Source organism: Heliangelus exortis, chromosome 8 (genome assembly GCF_036169615.1).
Source record: "Heliangelus exortis chromosome 8, bHelExo1.hap1, whole genome shotgun sequence".
In the NCBI taxonomy this organism is placed as follows: domain Eukaryota; kingdom Metazoa; phylum Chordata; class Aves; order Apodiformes; family Trochilidae; genus Heliangelus; species Heliangelus exortis.
The window spans coordinates 8,191,835-8,211,033 of record NC_092429.1 but is presented as its reverse complement, the minus strand read 5'-3'; the positions used below and the strand labels follow the sequence as shown (position 1 = coordinate 8,211,033).

At 42.4% G+C, this 19,199-nt stretch overlaps 1 protein-coding gene across 1 annotated transcript in view; it reads right to left on the bottom strand.

Moving 5' to 3' along the window:
- The window catches only part of TRABD2B (TraB domain containing 2B), a 273,999-nt gene that overhangs the window by 106,899 nt on the left and 147,901 nt on the right, over positions 1-19,199 (bottom strand). The window contains exons 3-4 of the mRNA XM_071750203.1: positions 14,855-15,001; positions 771-945 (exon numbers count right to left, since the gene is read on the bottom strand). Coding sequence (XP_071606304.1) covers positions 771-945; positions 14,855-15,001 — 322 coding nt within the window. The remainder of the gene's footprint in view (positions 1-770; positions 946-14,854; positions 15,002-19,199) is intronic.

The window sequence follows — 19,199 nt, the reverse complement described above, 5'->3', positions numbered from 1 at the left end:
TTGGAAAAGGGAAAAAAAAAAAAAAAAAAAAAAAAAAAAAAAAAAAAAAAAAAAAAAAGGGGTGGGGGGATAGAAAGGACAGTAGCACGTACTGTTGCAGACTCACAGAAGTACTCTAGACATCTTTGTTCTGCAGACTTCATGTAGAGTATTTAACCAGGCAGAAGGACACACTGGATTTCTACTTTAACATGCTGATGTTCAGCTACACACATAACTCATGTGCTGGTGCTAGGTCCAGAACCAGCCAGTCTCTACAAACACCACCAAAATAACTAAGTCACCTATCAAGAAAATCTACAGCAATGACAAAGGGTTTAAATCCCAGGCCAGCACCCTGGGCCTGTGGCACAGCAAAGTCTGTACCCCCAGTCACACCCACTTGCAAATTCCAAGGCACTTCAACCATCTCCAACACCTGCAGCCACGAACACAGTGATGGTGTGAACATAACCCAAGCAGCCCACAGGCTGGGAACAAACACAGCACCTGAAAAGGCATTAAAAGTGTCACATTTCTACCACTGGATGGAAAGCAAAGGAGTGCAGCCTGTCCACACCCTGGCTGGACCCAAACCCACCTCCTACACCAACTCACAGGATTGAAGAAGCAGGTTTAGACTAACCAAATGCCTTCTGTTTCAATAAGAAGCTCCCTAAGAAATCTTCCAGAGTTCAGAAATAAAGAAACCAGAATAAAATCCTGCAGCATTTAAATTACTTTAGTTCCCATCACGGTAACTGAGTAAAACAGAAAAATTCATGCCATACCTGCTCCGAAGGCAAAGAAGAAGCTCTTGTCTGTGTTCTCCCTTAAGAGTGTCATTACTCTCTTCCCCATCCTCTCATTCCTTTTGTAGATGAGCTCCTGTCTGAAGTAGCTGTCTATCTCCTGAGCTGTCACCTGCTCATGGGGTGGGAGGGTTGTGTTGATGAAGTTTGGGACCTGAAATGGAAAGACTGCAGTTCAGGTGACAGTGGTTAAGTGATCCCCCAAATGCTTTAGTCTAGCCTTATTTAAACCACCTGAGCATCATTATCATACAAAGAAAACAATAGATAGAGAAACACAATAGAAAACAATAGGATGAAAGCTTGTGAGCTTGCCAAGAGCTCTACAAAATAAAAACAGATCACTAACCAACACATTTTTTTTTATTTTTAGTATTTTAATAAAGAATTTTAATTTCATTTTGGCTTTTCTCAGTTTCTTCAACAGAATGTAGCTTTAGGCATCACATTTGGGTGGGTTACTAAAGCCTTTCTTCTCTGCTTTTTCACAGTTCATTGGCTATTTAATACCAGAACAAGATCTGTAATCTGTTATCAGCCAAAGTCACCATGAATGTGAGTAAGGACTGCAAGATTTGCCTTTTGAATAACTTAACAATTAAAAAATTAGGAAGATGTAAACAGGGTAAATCTCCACATCTGTCTTGCAGCTTTAGGTGCTATTAGATCTCATCAAGGGAGACAATGCATTACAACACAAATCCCTGGAACATTCCTGATATTTCCAAGGAAGGGATTTCCACAAGTACTGCTCCTTCGGTCCCTCTTTATGTGAGGTTGAAACCCTGGCCATTCTAGTCTGGGCAGCAGACCCAGGAATGAGCCAAGACTCAAGCCATAATGGAGAGACAAGCCAGAACTCTCTGATTATTAGGACAGGCAACTTGTTCTGGTGTGGTCAGGGTCCAAGAACCACCATGAGAGCTCAGGAAGCCAGAGGCCCTGCAGAGAGAAGTCCTGGAGCTGGGTACTGCTTGATGACTGCTAACACAACCCAGGCATCTTCCAGTGATTTTTGGTGTCTCACCACTGGAAAGCAGCCAGGTTCAGACTTCTGGGTCCCCAGACACATGTAAAACTGCCAGGATTTACTGTGTTAATCTGAGTTGGTGGTAATGATATTGCATGCACATTTGGTTAATTCTTTCTCTGGTTTTCTACTACATCAAATTTCTGTACTGGTTTTATATAAATTGCCTTTAGTCTTCATTTTTCAGCCTACCTGTTACTCTCCCACTTGGCCATATGATTTATCACTACAGTTTTTGTTATACTGATGTTCCTTACTGCCTCTCCAAAAGCTTTCAGAAAGTCTAAGGGAAAGAACTGATTTCCATCTTCCCAGTGGCTCTTCTTAAAACTTTTTCACCACAGTCTCATCTTCAGCTCTTCTAACATGAGGTGGACTGAGCAGCAGAAGCTTCTCACCAGGCAGAAGGACAAGTTTAGACCTTTCTCTGGATCCCCATTTGGGTGAGCCAGAAATGGACACCCCATCTCCTGAGCTGGGGAATCTTGTATGGCTGGAGTTAACACTGCTGCCAACAGCAACCTGCCCTAGCCTGCTGCTCCATGTGGACCTTGGATTATCCAAACTGCTTCCCAACCTGCTCTGCCAAGTCACTGGACCTCCCACAGCATGTCCCTCCCTAAGGGTTCACTTGCATTCCCCTGAGTCACTCCTTCCTCTGGGGTCTCCATCAAGGCTTCTGGCTTCTCAAGTGTATCCTGGGAACTCCTCAGAGCATGCAAGTACTTTGCACCTTGTTCTCAGTTTAGTCCTTTTTCCCAGCACTCAGCAAGTAATAAGCCCCATGAAGGCAGAGCTCTGGGATACAACAGGGAGCTGCCTCAATATGTGGCAAGAAAATGCATTTGTCTCAAAGGGACACAGGGACAGCCTCTGCCTATCAGAGGGGCAGAATGCTGCTGGCTGTGGCAGCAAAGGATTCTGAGTGATTCCTTTTTCTTTCCTTTTTCCTTTCCTTTCCTTTTTCCTTTCTCTTTTCTTTTCTTTTCCTTTCCTGTTTCCTTTCCTTTCCTTTCCCGTTTCCTTTCCTGTTTCCTTTCCTTTTTCTTTTCCTTTTTCCTTTTCTTTCTCCTTTCCTTTTTCCTTTTCTCTTTTATTTTCCTTTTACCGTTCTCCTTTCTCCTTCCCTTTTTCCCTTCCCTTTATTTCTCTCTCTTTCTCTATTTCTCTTCTGTACAAGAGTGCCAGTGGCAGAGAGTTAAATTTAAAAGCAAGGCCTGGGTTTTGTCAGCATTTCTCATGGTTATCCAATGACCAAGACAAATGAAGGCATCACCCCAAGAGGTACAGGTCACGCTGCACCTTGTGCATTCCTGTGTTACTAATGGCTGCTCCATCACTGGCAACAGGAAAACATGCAAGTTTTTTTCTGCATGTGTGTGGCAGAGGAGAGAAGATAAATGACTGAAGTAAGTTTGCTGGTACACAGTAGTGCAGCCACACTCTGAGCTATGGCACCAGCCACATCCATCACCTCCCTGTATCACAGTTCCTTTCACTGACACACACCATGCCTGGCTTCAAGAAGGCAGCTGCTCCTGTTGATTTAAGAAACCCTTTGGATTCTTAACTACTACACAGGGATCAGGAAGTCAAGAAAGAGTCACATGCAATTAGGAAGCTGTTAACTGCACTTAGGATTTAAAAGGGTTTGGGTTTTTTTTTGCAAAAAACATTTTGAAAGGATGGACTACAGAACGCACCAGAGGGATGCACCTCTCCTCTTCCACTTGATCAAATTTTTGTTTCCATTCACTTTAAAAATTAATTTTAACTTTTTAGTCGTAGCAATTTGGTGGTTTGAACTGAGAGTGAATGGATGAGGCATTTGCTGTGCCAATGGGTGAGGGACTGACCTCCTGATAATAGCTGAATGCTGCTACTAGTATTTAAATATACAGTGGGGTGGATTATGTGACTGCTGGTGACTCTTAAGTTCTCATTTTGCTGCTCTTCTAGGAGAGAACCACCAGAAAAGCAAAGCACTACCCATCACCTGGAGCACACTCACTTTGTAATGGATACACAGGACATGATAAATAGATTAGTTTTGTCCAGTCTCTGCAAGCTGCACAGTTTTCAGGGAATCCAACCAACATATATATATATATATGTATATGTATATACACACACTACATATTTCCTATGGAAACTCAGTAATATATTTCATTCAGAGGTGTTAAAAATATATATTTTGTTTAACTGAATCAGTTAAAACTCTTTCTATTCCTATTTGCCTTAGGTAACAGGTCTCCTATGGACAGTGAAGATGGATCCCAAATTCAGTCATCAGGTACACCCTACATTTCTTAGTTAAGCTTTGGAGGTCAAAAGAAGAGAACATGAGAACAAAAAAAGAATTCAAGTCCCAATCTTGCAGAAATTTGAGTCAGTATCCCTGATGGAACATATGTATGGGTAAGGTTCTGCACACATGTCCAAGCTTACAGTGCTGTGAGATGTGGGCAATAATTCCTCACCTTTGAAGTCAGTGGGAGCTTTAGGAAGAAGGAAGAGGGAGGATTGAGGAGTGGTTATGACACTATGAAAAAAATGATTCTGTTCCCATGGGCAATATAAATCTCTTGTATGATCACAAGCTTGTCATTTGGGTTTAGACCTTCAGAGGGAACTCAGCACTTAACCTTCACTAAGTATGTTTGAAGCTTTTGGCTTTATTCCTCCTGTCTCTCAAAATTCCATCTGGAAAATGGGGACAGCAAAACTTCCTGACTTCAGAACAGATTTTACACACAAGGTACTGGCTGAATCTAGCTGCTGGAGGACCCAAAGGAAGATCCAAAATCCAAAGTGATGCCAGCAGTAACCTCTCTTCCCATAAATACTTTGTGGAAGGAGGTTGGAATTCTGCTGCAATCATTACTGTAAGAGCTAACAACATTAGCTTAGAAAAATGCATCAGCCCTATCTCAAGATCTATGTTATGCTGTCAGATTTGTCTATGGAGTCAGAGAAGAAAAAAAAAAAAAAAGAAAAAAAAAAAGAGAAAAGCAATATATATTGGTGCAGTCTTTTATCACATATAGGGCTTACTGCCAAAGTTCAGCTGAAAATTCATAAATACTGCACTACATTTAAGTACACTTATTTACTGTTTTTTAATATTTGGACAAAAATTTGGAGCAGAGGCAAAGTGCCAAAACTGTGATCTAATATCTACAAATATATTTTTTTGTTTTTGACATATATATATATATAAGCAGCATTAACTTTGACTAACATTTTTTTTTTCCTGCTTTGGATCTGTTGGCTACATTGGAACTGGAATTCAGTCCCATATCAAATAGCAATCAGATGTGGAGGAATAGTGTTATTGTTCCTGCTGCTATCCACCACATTTCCCAATTCTCTGATAACCTTTTCTAGCCTTGTCCTGTTCCAGTGATGCTGACCCATTTCTGGAATGTGCATTCAAATTGTAACTTTATTTCAGTGAAAACCCAATACTATCAACATCAGATTAAAGGGCTTCATGTCCTGCCTTGCCTGCATGCAGGCAGAGGTGGTCATCAACCATAGGTCTGTCTGCAGATGGAAGAGAGGAAACTGAGATAAGGAAATGGGAAGCCAGCCCCTGCCATGGAAAACACAGCGATTCGAAAACTTTTCCTGCCATTATCTTTCTATATCTTGGCCAGCCTTATTGGCTCTGAGACTCCTCTCTTCCCTTGTCTCCTAATGTTAGATGCCTAGTGGTTTCCAGCTTCACCTCCTGTGCAATGTCCAAATTTTAGACCATTTTAGGTACAGCATCAGCACTAAGCCTTGTAGGGCAATCTCTTACTAATGGAAGTGCCTGATTTCTCCTCCTATGCTCAGAATGTTCACAGGCTAAAAGGAAAAAATAGGAGGAGGCAGACCCAGGTCACTGGGGATGTCTATGGCAAGGCAGAGTGTTGGCCATCAGCTTCCTCAGTTCCAGCCCAGCACCTCCATACAAGCCCCATCCATCTCCCCCTGACAGAAGGGCTCAGCCTCCACACTACTAATCCTTATCTCCAGTTGTTAGCAGGGTGTAGTTCCCAGATCAAGCCAACTACAGTAATTTTATTTTATTTTATTATTGTAATATGATAAAGGTCGGGTTCTCTTTAATAGTCTCGTCGTTTATGAGCTACACATGGGCAGAGGCCAGAAGACAAGTAAGGAATCTTACTCTGAAGGATTTTTCCTGCACCATGCAGGTCAGGAACTTTTATATGGTTGAGAGCACTACACAAGATAAGGATCTCAAGAGCTGACAGCTGAGCTTAAGGGGGCTGCCAGGGAGCCAGAGCAGCATCCTGAAACCTGCTGGCTCCAACAAACTGAACAGCCCTAAATTCACACCAGCCCTTCCTGGGTCAGAGGCTGACATATGAGCTCATGTTATCAGTCATTTATGAAGGGAGGATACCCTCCCATTAACCACCCTTGACAGGGCACTGTGGTTTTTTACTGCAGTGCTGCAAAATATACTGCTCTGAACTTGGAAGACACCTGTTTGCCTCTGATTTATGGGCCTCTCTGGCATTTGGAAGAACAAGATCCACTTACTGCATCCCTCAGTGTGTGGGACTCAAATAGTGCAAAGTGAATGAGCTGACAGGGCAAGTGTCTCCAGGAAAAGGACGTGGCTGCTGCAGGGATGAGTGTTGCTGTGGACTTGACTGTTTTTTCTCCAGCACTTCTGAGATTCCATCCTGGCAAAGACCTTCAATGGCCAAGGAGGGGTCTCTGGTTAATCTGATTTAGCCCAAAGCCCAGAGCTGGCAGCTGCCAAGAGGATAATTTGCAAGCTTGTTATGGAAAGGAGAAACCAGGGAGGAGCTCTGGTGTCCAGCTCGAGCACACTGTGATTATTTCATTATTGCTTTCTTTTGAGCTCTAAAATGTAAAGTGATGTGTTAGAAGCCTGTAAAAGGAGACTTTAATCTTCAGCTCTATCACTCCTTTCCCAGGGCAAACAGAAACCATCCCACATGGGACCTGAGAACATGTTGCAATCACACCCAGCACATTTTGGAGGACATGGTCAGGATGGGGATGTCACCTTGGTGGGTTTTGTGCTGCTAACAGAGTCTATTAGAAGCATTCCTGACAACAAACTCCAGTACAGACTCAGACTGATGTGAAGTCCCAGAGAGCTTAAACACATCCCCAAGTCTGTGCTCATCCAGTTTTGTTCCCACCCCTTTGCAGAAAGAGGAGCAGTTCCCCAGGGACAACTCCAGCTACAGCCTGAGGCTTCCAAGCTTTGAACACACATCAGAAGCCAGTCCTGCTTCTCCCACACACAGACTGGCCCACCAGCCAGGCTCCCTGGCCACTGCTGTCCCTGTGCCACTGAGCCCTTCAGGAACCACTGCTGAGGTCCCAGCCAACTCAGCATGCAACAGGAATGGATTTTCCATCAACTCCTTTGGTTTAGCAGAAGCATTGCAGCATCCCAAGCCTCTAAAAGCAGGGAACAGCCCTGAAAGACTGCAAGGGAAAGGGACAGCCAGCTCTCCCTGGGTGGGAAGGGTGGTCTTGTGCACCAGGGGTCTAACAGAGAGGGGCTTTATGAACCAAGAATGATTTTCTGGCTGTGATTCTCTGCAACTGGGCTGCATTGCTGCAGCTTCCAGCATTCCTGCTCAGCTTCAGCATATCTAATCCTCTGTGAGCTAAAGGCTGATGATTCGTGATAAAGCCCTTTTTCCCTATCAGGCTGGGGGTATCCAGGATCCCAGCAGTGGCTGAGGTCAGGGTGTCTCACAGCCCCATGCCAGCAAACCCAAATCCTCCTTTTGAACATTTTTTTCCCTCTATCTGCTGCCTCAGAGGAAAGAGGCACAAGGCCCTGGCATCCTGCCTGTACCCTTCGTCTTGGAAACAGCACCAAAGAAGAGAAGAGTCTCCTCTGACAAACCCAGTATTGCAGGGCATCAGAAACCAACAGAAAATATCTTGATGAGGCTGTAGAGGGGGCGCGGGGGAAAGGCAAAATGGTTTTTTTGCTTGAAGAGAAATGAGGAAGGGAAGGAAGCCTGAGAGCACAAGAAGAACCAGTGCATGAGCAAGCACGTGTCCTGGGACCAGCTCTGGGAACTTCTTCTGGCTTTGAGCTAATCCCTGCCCATCCCCATCCCTGCTTGGCCTCCATCTATGCTGCAGACACATTGCAGATCACACCAGGAAGCTTTCTGTAATCTGATTTCAAGCTAGCCTGGGTACCTCTTAGCATGCTGTGGCAACTTGAGTGTGAAAATGGAAATCCTGGCAGCTGAGTTTCAAGTTGGCTCACTCAGCTCTGGAAGCCACTGGAGCATCAAAACTTTCAAAGAGAGTAAAATTACAACTAGAAGATGTGGAATGGGAAAATGGGCTAAAAGTTAGTGAAATCTTTACGGATAGTGCATGACACATGTGAAAAACAGCTCTGCAGGTAACACACAAGATGTTAGGTGTCATTGCTGGCCTGAGTGTAGATTTGCCTGCAGACAGGGTGAGCTGAAGCCCCCAAACTGCCTGAACCTCCAGCATCTTTCAGCCCCCACCACACCTGTGTGTGGACCCTCAAACCCATCCCGTGATTCCTGTTCTCCCAGGTGGCAACCAGTCCATTGACAGTTTTGTGCCCTGCCTTGTTTTACCTTCTCCATCCACACATTTGGGCTGAAGGAAAGCATGTTTAACAAACAAACAAACAAATAAATAAATAAATTGGGGAGGGGGGGCAGAAAAGCCACAGGGATGGGCCATATATCCTCATAGAAATGGCTTGGGGGGTGATACATTTATCTCTCTTAAAAAAAAAACTACTTTCAACAAATCCCTGAGAAGTCATGACCTCCATGTATGTTTTCTATTTGTTTTTCCACACCAGTTAAATAGTTGCTTTCCAAGCACTTAGAAAAAAAAAAAAAAAAAAAAAAAGAAAGCAGAAGCAACACCTCCCCCATGCCTCCCTCCCCACATCAATCTGGTCCCTGCTCCCCTTCCTAGCCATGCCAAAATATGCAACCGGCCTCTCTATCTGAATGAATGTTTTGATTAAAGAAGCCTTAACAAAACACAGTCAGAACAATGATCCCAACCCCCTTTCTGCAAGCTTCACCCAACTATGCAGTGTATATTTAGGACCAGATTACAGGGATCTGCTCCTTTATTGAGTAAGGATGACAAGCCTGCAGTGTATGGAAATAAAGGCTTGGGTTCAGTGGGGAGGGTAAATCTTAACTACCTAGTGATACTTCTGCCCCACTTAAAACCCCTTTAACATGGGGATTTTTTTGAGGCCACCTTTCATGAGCTTGCAAACATATGGAAAAGTTCAAGTTTTTCTATTTCCCTTCCAAATGTTTTGTTTCCTTTGACAAAGAATAACTTTTTTTTTTTTTTTCCTGTTCTGATACTAAAACCATCACCTATTATATTGCCATAACACCCAAGTAAAGATACTGATCAAAGGGCAAAGCAGGGTAATAAAGAGTAAAAAATGGGAACAGAAGGTTTGGTTTTGGGGGTTAGATTAATAAAGAATTGAAATTCTTTTTTCCAAAGGTATTTTTCATTTTGTCTCCTTTTACACAGTGGGAGAACAGCTGGTCAGTCGTGAATACAAACTTAGTTGTTCAGGATTCTTCAGTGAGTTTCTTCCCAGCCCTCCTCAGTGAGATGCTGGGGAAAGCCTGAATGTTTTGGGGAAGTGTGCAATATGATTTTAACCCAAGGCAATTGTAATCCTAAAGATTTGGTTTGGAAAATATCAAAAGGGGCAAAAGGCTGGCTAATAACACAACACCAGCTGGGCTGGACACGAGAGCTCTGGAGGTGACACCATGAGGCAGTGCCGAGCAGGGACACAGCTCTGACCTTCTACTAACAAAACTCTGGGCTACTCCCAAATCCAACCAGACAAAGCTTTCTAGCCACTTGGGAACCTGGAACAAATTGAATTATGAATTTTAGATTTTTATTTTAAAGTGAGGTTCCTTGAGAGGAACCCTTGAGAGGTCTAGTACAGGACATAAAGATGCAAAAAATCTCCAAGAAAGATTTTCAAAATGGGGACCAGTCAGGAGAAAAATAACAAATATTTCAGAGGAAGTCAGTGGACGAGAGACAAATTACATTAAACTAGAAACTGATTTACTTGCATCTTAGCTGGTGGAACTATGTAAGCCTTGACTTTGTGTTTATTAGCAATTAACTGTCTGAAAGGAGTGATAAGCTCAAGGTCTGAAGTCACCATCAGAGAGCACTGGATACCATCTATGGTGTTTGCACAATAACAGTGTTAGACCAAGAAATGTTTCTTCAAGGTATACCCAAGAACATGGATTTTCAGAATAATGCCTGATGCTAAACCTGCCAAGTCAGCAAACACAACCAAATTGCCCCCATCACCTCCTTTTTTTTCCCCCCTCCCTGGCATAATGAGGTGACAAATGCATCTTCTGGATAAAACACAAAGATAGAAAGAGTATTTGGTACATTCATTCCACAAGATAGTGTTAAAAACCTGACAAGTCTTTCTCATTTCTCTTGAACAAGTCCTTCCAAGAAACACTTCATAAACCAGCTCTTTAAGAAGATGGGATAGTAACTGCTTTACATCAAACATACAGCAATCAATAGAAAGCAGCATGCTACTACCTTCAACTCCAAATATTTTTCCCAATTACTCTTTCATACTCTTCTATAGTTTATTCCCTTACTGATAAATATAGGTATTCAACAACCTTTAACCATTTTTAATGTAAATCTCGCCTTTTCTACAGATGAACATGTTCCTTTTCTAATAACACTGCATTGTTTGCAAGAAAAATCTGTCTGTATGTGTCTTGTACTGATTTCTTTCTTTCTGTCCCTCTCCCATTGCTTTCTCCGTAGAAGTTGGAAAGAAAAAGGAATTTCAAAGGTAAGACAATTCTAAATGCAAACATATAATGAAAATTTTCAAGCAAAACCCAATTTTTTGAGTCTGTAGCCTGAAAAGTATCTGGTGCTGTTCCAGATTATTAATAAAAAATAATCTCTGCAGTGTTTTCCCCAGCACTGTCATTAATAAGTAGACTTAACTCTCACAATCTGGATCTGTAGCCAATTTTCTGAAACACCTGAGCCAAAACATATTTCTCCAATCTGGAAGCCTGTGCTGACATAATACGAAAATTAGACTATGAACATTTTGGCTGCCTTTCTGGTTTTTTTCTCACAAACACTCACAGTGTACCAACACACAGAACTCAGGTCTTTGTGGGAAGAAGGTAGAGTCCTACAGCAGCAGACCAGGTGCTTTTCACAGAATCATAGAATTGGCTGGGTTGGAAGGGACCTCAGAGATCATCAACTCCAACCCTGGATCCACTCCCGCTGCAGTTCCCAGCCCATGGCACTGAGTGCCACATCCAGGCTCTTTTTAAATATCTCCAGGGATGGAGAATCCACCACTTCCCTGGGCAGCCCATTCCAATGTCTGATCACCCTCTCCGTAAAGAAATTCTTTCTAATATCCAAACTAAACCTAAACCTCCCCCTCCCCTTGAGACTGTGCCCTCTTGTCTTGCTGAGAGTTGCCTGGGAAAAGAGCCCAGCCCCCCCCCTGGCTCCAACCTCCTTTCAGGGAGTTGTAGAGAGTGATGAGGTCTCCCCTGAACCTCCTCTTCTCCAGACTGAACACCCCCAGCTCCCTCAGCCCTTCCTCTCAGGACTTGTGCTGGATCCATTCACAGCCTCCTTGCTCTTCTCTGGACCTGCTCCAGCACCTCAATCTCCTTCCTGAACTGAGGGGCCCAGAACTGGACACAGGACTCAAGCTGTGGCCTCACCAGGGCTGAGTACAGGGGCAGAATCCCTTCCCTGGACCTGTTGGCCACACGGTTCCTGATCCAGGCCAGGATGCCATTGGCCTTCTTGGCCACCTGGGCACACTGCTGGCTGGACTCAGGGGAGACAACATCCTGTGCTACAGCCCCAAGAGGAGAAGGTGGTAGCCATCCTCTCCTTGGTGTTGGGCTCTGAGCACCCGTGTCACCAGACACCAGTGCTGGGACTGCCATCAATGTCACTTTAACCAACACCCCTGGGAGCACTGCTGACCCTTCAGCTGGACCCAGAATAAGGAGTTTGTAGGATTAGTTCCCTTGGCGCCTGGGACAACTTTGCACTTGTTTCACTGGAAATCCTACAATCATTTTCCCTGGAAGAACGGGAGGCTGTGCCAGTTCTCCTGCACTTTGTTACAGCTGAAAATGATAAGGTGCTTCCAAAGTGTTGCATTACAATAGCTGTGCCTTCAGTTTATGGATTTATCTTCCTTTGCCCTAGATAAAACTCCATTCCTTGGACAAATTAGGTCTGCTTGTCATTCAACACTCTTACCTAATGGTCTCAGCTGTGTGTTTCTGCAGTTATTGAGGCTGGGGCATTCCACAGATAGTTTTCATTGGTTTGAGAAGCGAGCCAGAAACCAAGTTGTATTTTATCCAAAATGAGAAAGGGATAAGTTAATGATGTAATTTGAATTATCAGGGCCCTTAAATCTTAAATAACAAGTTTAAATGCAGAATGATAACATTTTTTAAAGCGGTAGATAATACAACCTGGCAATTTAAAAATAGCAAGAGCATTGTAAAATGAGGCACTGAACCTTTTCTTCTTTAGTTTCAGGAGGGTGACTACTGGCATGGTGTTAAATGTATGGATCTCTAACATCATGTAATCAGGACCATCATATGCTTTTCAGAAGGCACAAGGGACAAGAAGGCACCAGTAACCTTATAAACAGCCAAATTAATCCTTAAAGAGTGAGAGTCACAGCCTTCTGCAGGTCTCATGGCTCCTGTGGGACAAAGCTGAAGTCCTGACCTTCACTGATGTAAGTGTTGAGTCTTCCAGCTCCATTAAGGATCTTTTCTTCCTTTCTATGTGATACTTCAAAGTTTTGTCAACTGTGTGACACAGAAAGCTATGTTGTAGATAAAAGCTGCAAAGAGTTACCAGACCTCTGAGTTGGTGGGGCAGAAGGTGTATATCATGGAAGAATGAGCACACCTCCCAAGGACATTGTGACATTCCCATTTCCCAGGACTGTCATGGGTTTAAGTGATGATATTCTCTCTCACTTGGGATATTCACAATTTTTCTTCACTTGTAGGCCTATCATTTGTTGTCACTTGATCAGCACTGCAATACACTCTCAGCCTATGCCTACACATCATGTCTCAAGAGAAAGATCCCATGGGGGATGCTTTGTGTGTAATGTTTAATCTAGGAATCAAAGAGGAAAGACTCACTAAGGCAGAGAGAGTCTATCATTCTTGCAAAAAAACACATAAAATAAACTTTGGAATTACCACAACTGGCAAAAGCTAACCTGAATAGGGAGTTTATTTGAGATTTTAATTTTCTATTTTCTTCTGTTTGCAATTAAAAATAAATGGTATAAAGCTGGTTTATAAAAACACTACCAAACAAAAAAACCTCTTTACCCAAATTAAAAACAACAACCCATGAGAGGAAAGTGCTCCACGACATTTAGAGTTCTGCAGGGACCAGTCTACATGTAGGGATTTTAATTTTCCATGGCCTGTAAGTGTTATAATCTGTATCAACTGCCTGCACTCTGGGACCATGACTAACAAAGTGCTTGAACTCTGGCTGTTGGCTTTTTTCTTCTTTCTTTAACACTGTTTTTAAACTCACATTTAATCCAAGAATTTGCAGGGTTTTTTTACAGAAATCTATTCCTCTCAAGCCTAACCCACAGCTCTCTTACATGACATTGTGTCAACAAATCTCAGGCATCTGTGATTCTGGGTGTGTGTCTGGGAGACTTTGCTACCTTACAGCCAGGTTGGCTGAAATCCTCATTTTACCAGCTGTTCTTCCTAGAAATGGGTGACCCATAGAGCCCTGTGCCACCTGAGACAACCTGGCAAGATAAGATGTCTCAGAGTCCTTTGCCTCCATGAACAGGCTGACTTACCCTGTCTCAGTTCTCTCTTGAGGTCAAATAGTTGCATTTTTTAATGGTAAAGCTCTGTAACAATTCAACAGACTTCCACTGGCAAAATATAGACAATATCAAACACTGCCAAAGTGTCCTGTCACTGCACCTGAGACAGGAACCTGGGGACATTTATCCAAAACAAAAAAACAAAAAACAAAAAACCAAAAAACCAAAAAAACCAAAAAAACAAAAACAAAACCAAAAAAACCCCCAAAAAAGCCCCCCAAAAAAAACCAAGGCCCCCCCCCCTCCCAAAAAAAAAAGGTAGGAAGGATAACTAAAGACAAAGTTTCCATAGAATTAACAAGAAAGAAGAAATAAGAAGCCATGTATTAAATGAGAATGATGGAGTTTGCCACGGACTATCATCAATCTGGTCTGAGAAGCAGATTTCTGCTTCATTGAGAGTTTTTAGTAGCATTGGATAACCAAGATAAACTGAGACTGAAAGGCTGCCTGAGACATGCAAAATTATAGAATTATGACATGTTTGAGAAGTTACTTACTTTACAGAGTATTTACTTTGTTCACTTCCTCTTCATACGTAAGCTCAGATATTACAAAGGTTGTTGTTTTGTTTTGTTTTTCCTTTAATGAGGGGACTACATTCAACAACTCCACAAACATCCATAATTAACTTTTTTTCTAGCACATTCCTAGGTAAGTTTTCCAGGCAGGCCCTTCCCCAGAGCCCAAACAATCCCAAGGAAACCCCCACTCTCTGGCTAGGCAAGTGATGCACGTGTGGCAAGAAAACACAGGGCATCAAAAGAAAGTGGGGAAGAGGAGTATAAAGGGATGGCTCTGAAACCAGGGCTTTACTGCTTTGCTATAGGCACCTGACAGGCATTATGCTGGGTTCTTAAGCTCCCTGTACCTCAATTCACCATTTTTAAATGAATACAGACCATTGTGCAGGAATTTTAGATCAGGGGGTTGGCAGCAGACACTTCCTGGCTCTGTAAGGGACATTGTTAGTAAAGCAATTGCTTTTCCTCAATTAGCTGAGCCCTCTGCAATGCTTTTGCTTACCTGAGAGGTGTCGTGGTTAAATATGACAGCATTCAGGTCTCCACAGTTATAATGTTTGATGAGATCCTCAGTGGTGTAAGGAGCCTGCAAGCTGCCTGCTCGGAGGCTCTCGTGTTGGAGCAGAGTTTGGTTCAGAGCAAACAGGACCTGGAGAAACAAGAAAAGAAGGAAAAAAGGGAGAAGTTAAAGATAGCAGCAAAGCCTGAAAGGCCAAACTTTGAAAAACTCTTACACCTGAAGTCTAATGACCCATTCTGACCCACAGTAGCAAGGGTTGATCTTTAGGAATTCCTGACTGGAAAGGGAGCCAGATACCATGTCCCTTACCAGCAGGAAACATTACTGGAAACCCCTTGATACTTCACACACAGTATAACTTTACAACACATAAATACTGCTCAGAGGACCTGAAAATTTTCAGGCTGTCTGTGCTCACTACTTGTTTGCTTGAGAGACCCTGGAATGAAAAAGCCCCTAAATTAGGAAGTTCTCGTTTGCTGTCCCATAGCTTAAATCCAAAGCCCAAACTCAGCTGGGAGGTTTCTGAACTTCCAAAGTCATAATTGGAAGTTGGAAGTCATAATTGGAACTGGGATTTTCTGAATGCTTATATCATTACAAACTGTAGGAAATTCACTATTAATTTATCTCCTTTAGTCTTTCTCTCTTAATCCACCCTTTAGCAAAGTAAAAAAAGACATTGAATTGTAAAACTGTCCCAACAGACAGTTGTCCCTTAGCAAAAAGGCCACTAAATTTCACATGAATTACCATAAATCTTTTTATTTGTGATAGACTCTGGGAGTAATTTATCCCAGATACTGAATCACCAAGCACTTTTCACGTTCATCTTTCCAAGAACCTTCCAAAGAAACCTGATTAAAAAAAAATTAATAAATAAGAGCAGCATTTACGACAGTTTGTCACAATCTAAATTCTAAAATAAAGTGATATGTAGACACTGCAGATTCAGAGTTCTGAAAATCTGCTAAGCTCTAGGTGGCCCAGTAATGCTGCAGTCTGTGTCACAGATTCTTCCTTCCCTTCTTAACTGAACCCATTTTAAGGAGGGAATATCAGCAACGCAGGAAACAGTTGACTGGATTTAGTCCTTCAAAACCTCAGGCATATAACAAATGTGATCAGAGATGCAGTAGCAGTAGTGCTACTAGTAGTAGTAGCAACAACAACAATAATAACAATAATAATAATAATATTAATAATAATAATAATAATAATAACAACAGCAGCAGTATCTCAAGGTCATTAACAGTCTCTTAATTCAAAGCTGTTACAGCTAACATATACAAATCAGTAGAGGAAAAGCAAATATTATTTTTTAATTTACTTTTAACAAATATAAAAATGGTCTTTCAACTGAAGCTGTTAGACCACAAGTCAGCAATCACTTCCCCATTAAGATCCAAGCCTAAAAGATTTCCTTGCCTAGATCTAAAGGTCTCCTCAGGCTTTTCTACAAAGAGATCAATCTTTTCCAGGACCACAGCCTGAAGTTAAGCATCTTCCTAACTTTGTTTTTCCCTAATTTAAAAAATCTGCAAATAATACAGTTTGGAAAATTTCTAACCTTTGAAAAGATCTGAGCTTTTTGTCTTTCCCCTAAGGGCTACAGCTTGAAGAGGAAATGGTTCATCCCAGGATTTCCTGGGGATTCTAAGCATTTTGACTAATAAAAATAAAAGCTTAGAAAAACGTTGACAGGAAAACTGAGAACAGAGGTTTTCCCAAAATGCTTTTAGTAAAATCCTTCTCATTTTTGATTTTTTAAACAATGGATGTTGCTGGATTTTTATACTCAAAAATATGTATACACACAGTCACACACATATACAAACCACCAAGAAGCCCTGAGGATAGGACAATGTGTTTTACAATGAAATATTAAGGAGGAGATAAACAAATCATTACTTTATTTCCAATGCTTTTCTTTATTTTATTTTTTTTTAAAGTTATTCTGGCTTCCTGGGGAAACCAATCCTGTGCGTTAATGCTCTGGGTCTGTCTGTCTTGTCTCTTCCTAACAAATTTGGAACCTATTAACTGATCCCAGTCACATTTGCAGAGGGTTAGAGGTCTTTGAGAAAATTCCCTGTATGCTTCTTGAAAATAAGCACTGGGCTGCAGAAAAGCCCATGGTAAAAGTTCACACCAAAGACTCTTCAGGAGAGAGTATGAATTATTTGGAGCCTACATCAGTGGATAGACCCCCAGGCACTGGACTCCAAATTTCAGTGGTGTCAGGGCATTTGTGCCCCTGGTCTTTGCCCCTGAGGAGGTTTGGGACCTGGAGGTGATGCTGGCCACCAGCTCAGCTCCAGTAGATGGCTGCTACTGGTATGTAGGAGCTTGTCCCTGAGTTCAAAATATGGCCCAAAAAGCAACTCAAGAGATTTTATTTTAGGAGGGAAGTTAAAATTAGATAATCAAAACTTGAATATGTTAAAGGAAAACTGTGACCGCTTTAAAAGATTTCTTTTTTTAAAAGATTAAACAAGAGGACTCTTGTTTAACTAAGCCATAACCACTCTGGTTTTTGGTCAGGTGGCTCAAAACAGACTTAAAAGAAAAGCAGAATCTTTTCATACCTGCTTGTTCTTTGGCTGGATTTGTAGACCATTTCCCTCAGAGTCAGCTTAAAGCCATCTGAAAACCTGAATCTATTTTTCCTTACTGTTCAGATAATGCCACAAAAACAATGCTGTTTCCTTTCCTTCTCTCTATCTTAATATCAGTGACCCCCTGACCTCCAGCCTAAACCCTTATCTAAGTTAAATCTCCCAGAGGTGCCTGAGATTACTGAACAACTGATGACTTCAAAATAAACACACTCAGAGTGACTGCCTAGACACAATCCCACCTAATAAATAGAGCAGACAGTATTTGTTCTGGGAAGTGATAGGAACTTATGACTTTGGCTCTGGGAAAGTGCATTTTTGTTCGTGCAATTTATGGTACTCACATTGGTGAGGACTTGAAAGCCATTTTTGCCCAGCTGTCTTGGGCCCCTCGTTTGCAACCCATCAGCCTTTCATCCAGTCAGGAGAAAGCCTTTTTATCCAAGTGGTGCCATTCTCCTGGGCAAAGCAGCAACACAACACACAGCTTTCTAAATTTTTTTATTTTTGCACAGCTCCTGTGAAAAGCAGCAACCCACATGCCAGCTCAGCCCCTAGACACATGGGTCCTGTTTTACTGCTTAAGAGATTGGGTACCACTGATCCCACACAGCAGCAGGAACCACCGGGATATATTTTTTAGCAGCTCTTTTGCACAGACTATGTTAATCTCAAGGATAAGGGAGCTGGACCATGAATTTCTGCCACAGAAAGGTTAGAGGGGAGAGAGCAGAGCTGGTACAGGGAAGAGCTCTTGCATCACTGGCTACTTCAGCTGAGGGATCCCCAGCAAGGAGGGAGGTCTGTGGGAAGCCCAGGTTTCATACCTTGATGCCTGGGTTTCTAACATTGGTGCCAACTGTTCTTGCTATCACCCAGAAGTATCTGTGTGGCTGCCTCACTTTAACCTTTGCTATTCTGCCTCTGTGATCTCAGAAGCTTCACTTGACACCAGAGGCAGGGACCAGCCTTTGTCACTCATGTGCAAAGCTCACTCCAGGCCTCAAGAAGTGACCAAACAAGCCCACTGAATACCATAGCTAACAGGTTTACTGATTACCTTGACACTCAAGCAGTATTTTCCCCTCCCACACCTCTGTCTTACAAAGCCAGGAGAAGTCACACATGAATGGGTGGCATGGTTTGCAGAAATCCACTTCACATATAAATCAACTTAAATGTTTAAAGCATTTAACTTTCAATTTCAGTAGAATCCCCCCAAACCCTTCATATAAAGCAAGCAGACAAAACTCTATTGGGTCTCAAAGTTTCAAAGGAGGCTGGCATTGCATAAAAGTGTTGGTGTCAGGAGTTGTGCAGGTTGCCCTGGGAGAGTTGGGACATTGTTTTGCAAGGCCATGGGAGAAGCTGGAGGTCTGATTTTATGTGAGATTTTCATGAGATCTGGATTTTAGGCAAGTAAATCCAAATCACAGAAACAGACCTAAAAAAGCATTGCTACATTGTCAAACAGGGAGGGGAAGAGAAGAGATGTGTGCCTGGACTGAGCTTAAGAACACTTCAGCATTTCCACCAGAAATTGAGTTCTTCATTGTATTTGGTTTTGGGAGCAAAGCTGGATAAAAATCCCCCATGTTCCAAAGTAGTCTCACAAATATTCAGATATTGTGTTTTATTGTGCCACAAGTCTGCAGCTTCAGGCTGGATGTTTGAAGACTCCTTAAGGCCATCAACATGTTAGTGCTGTA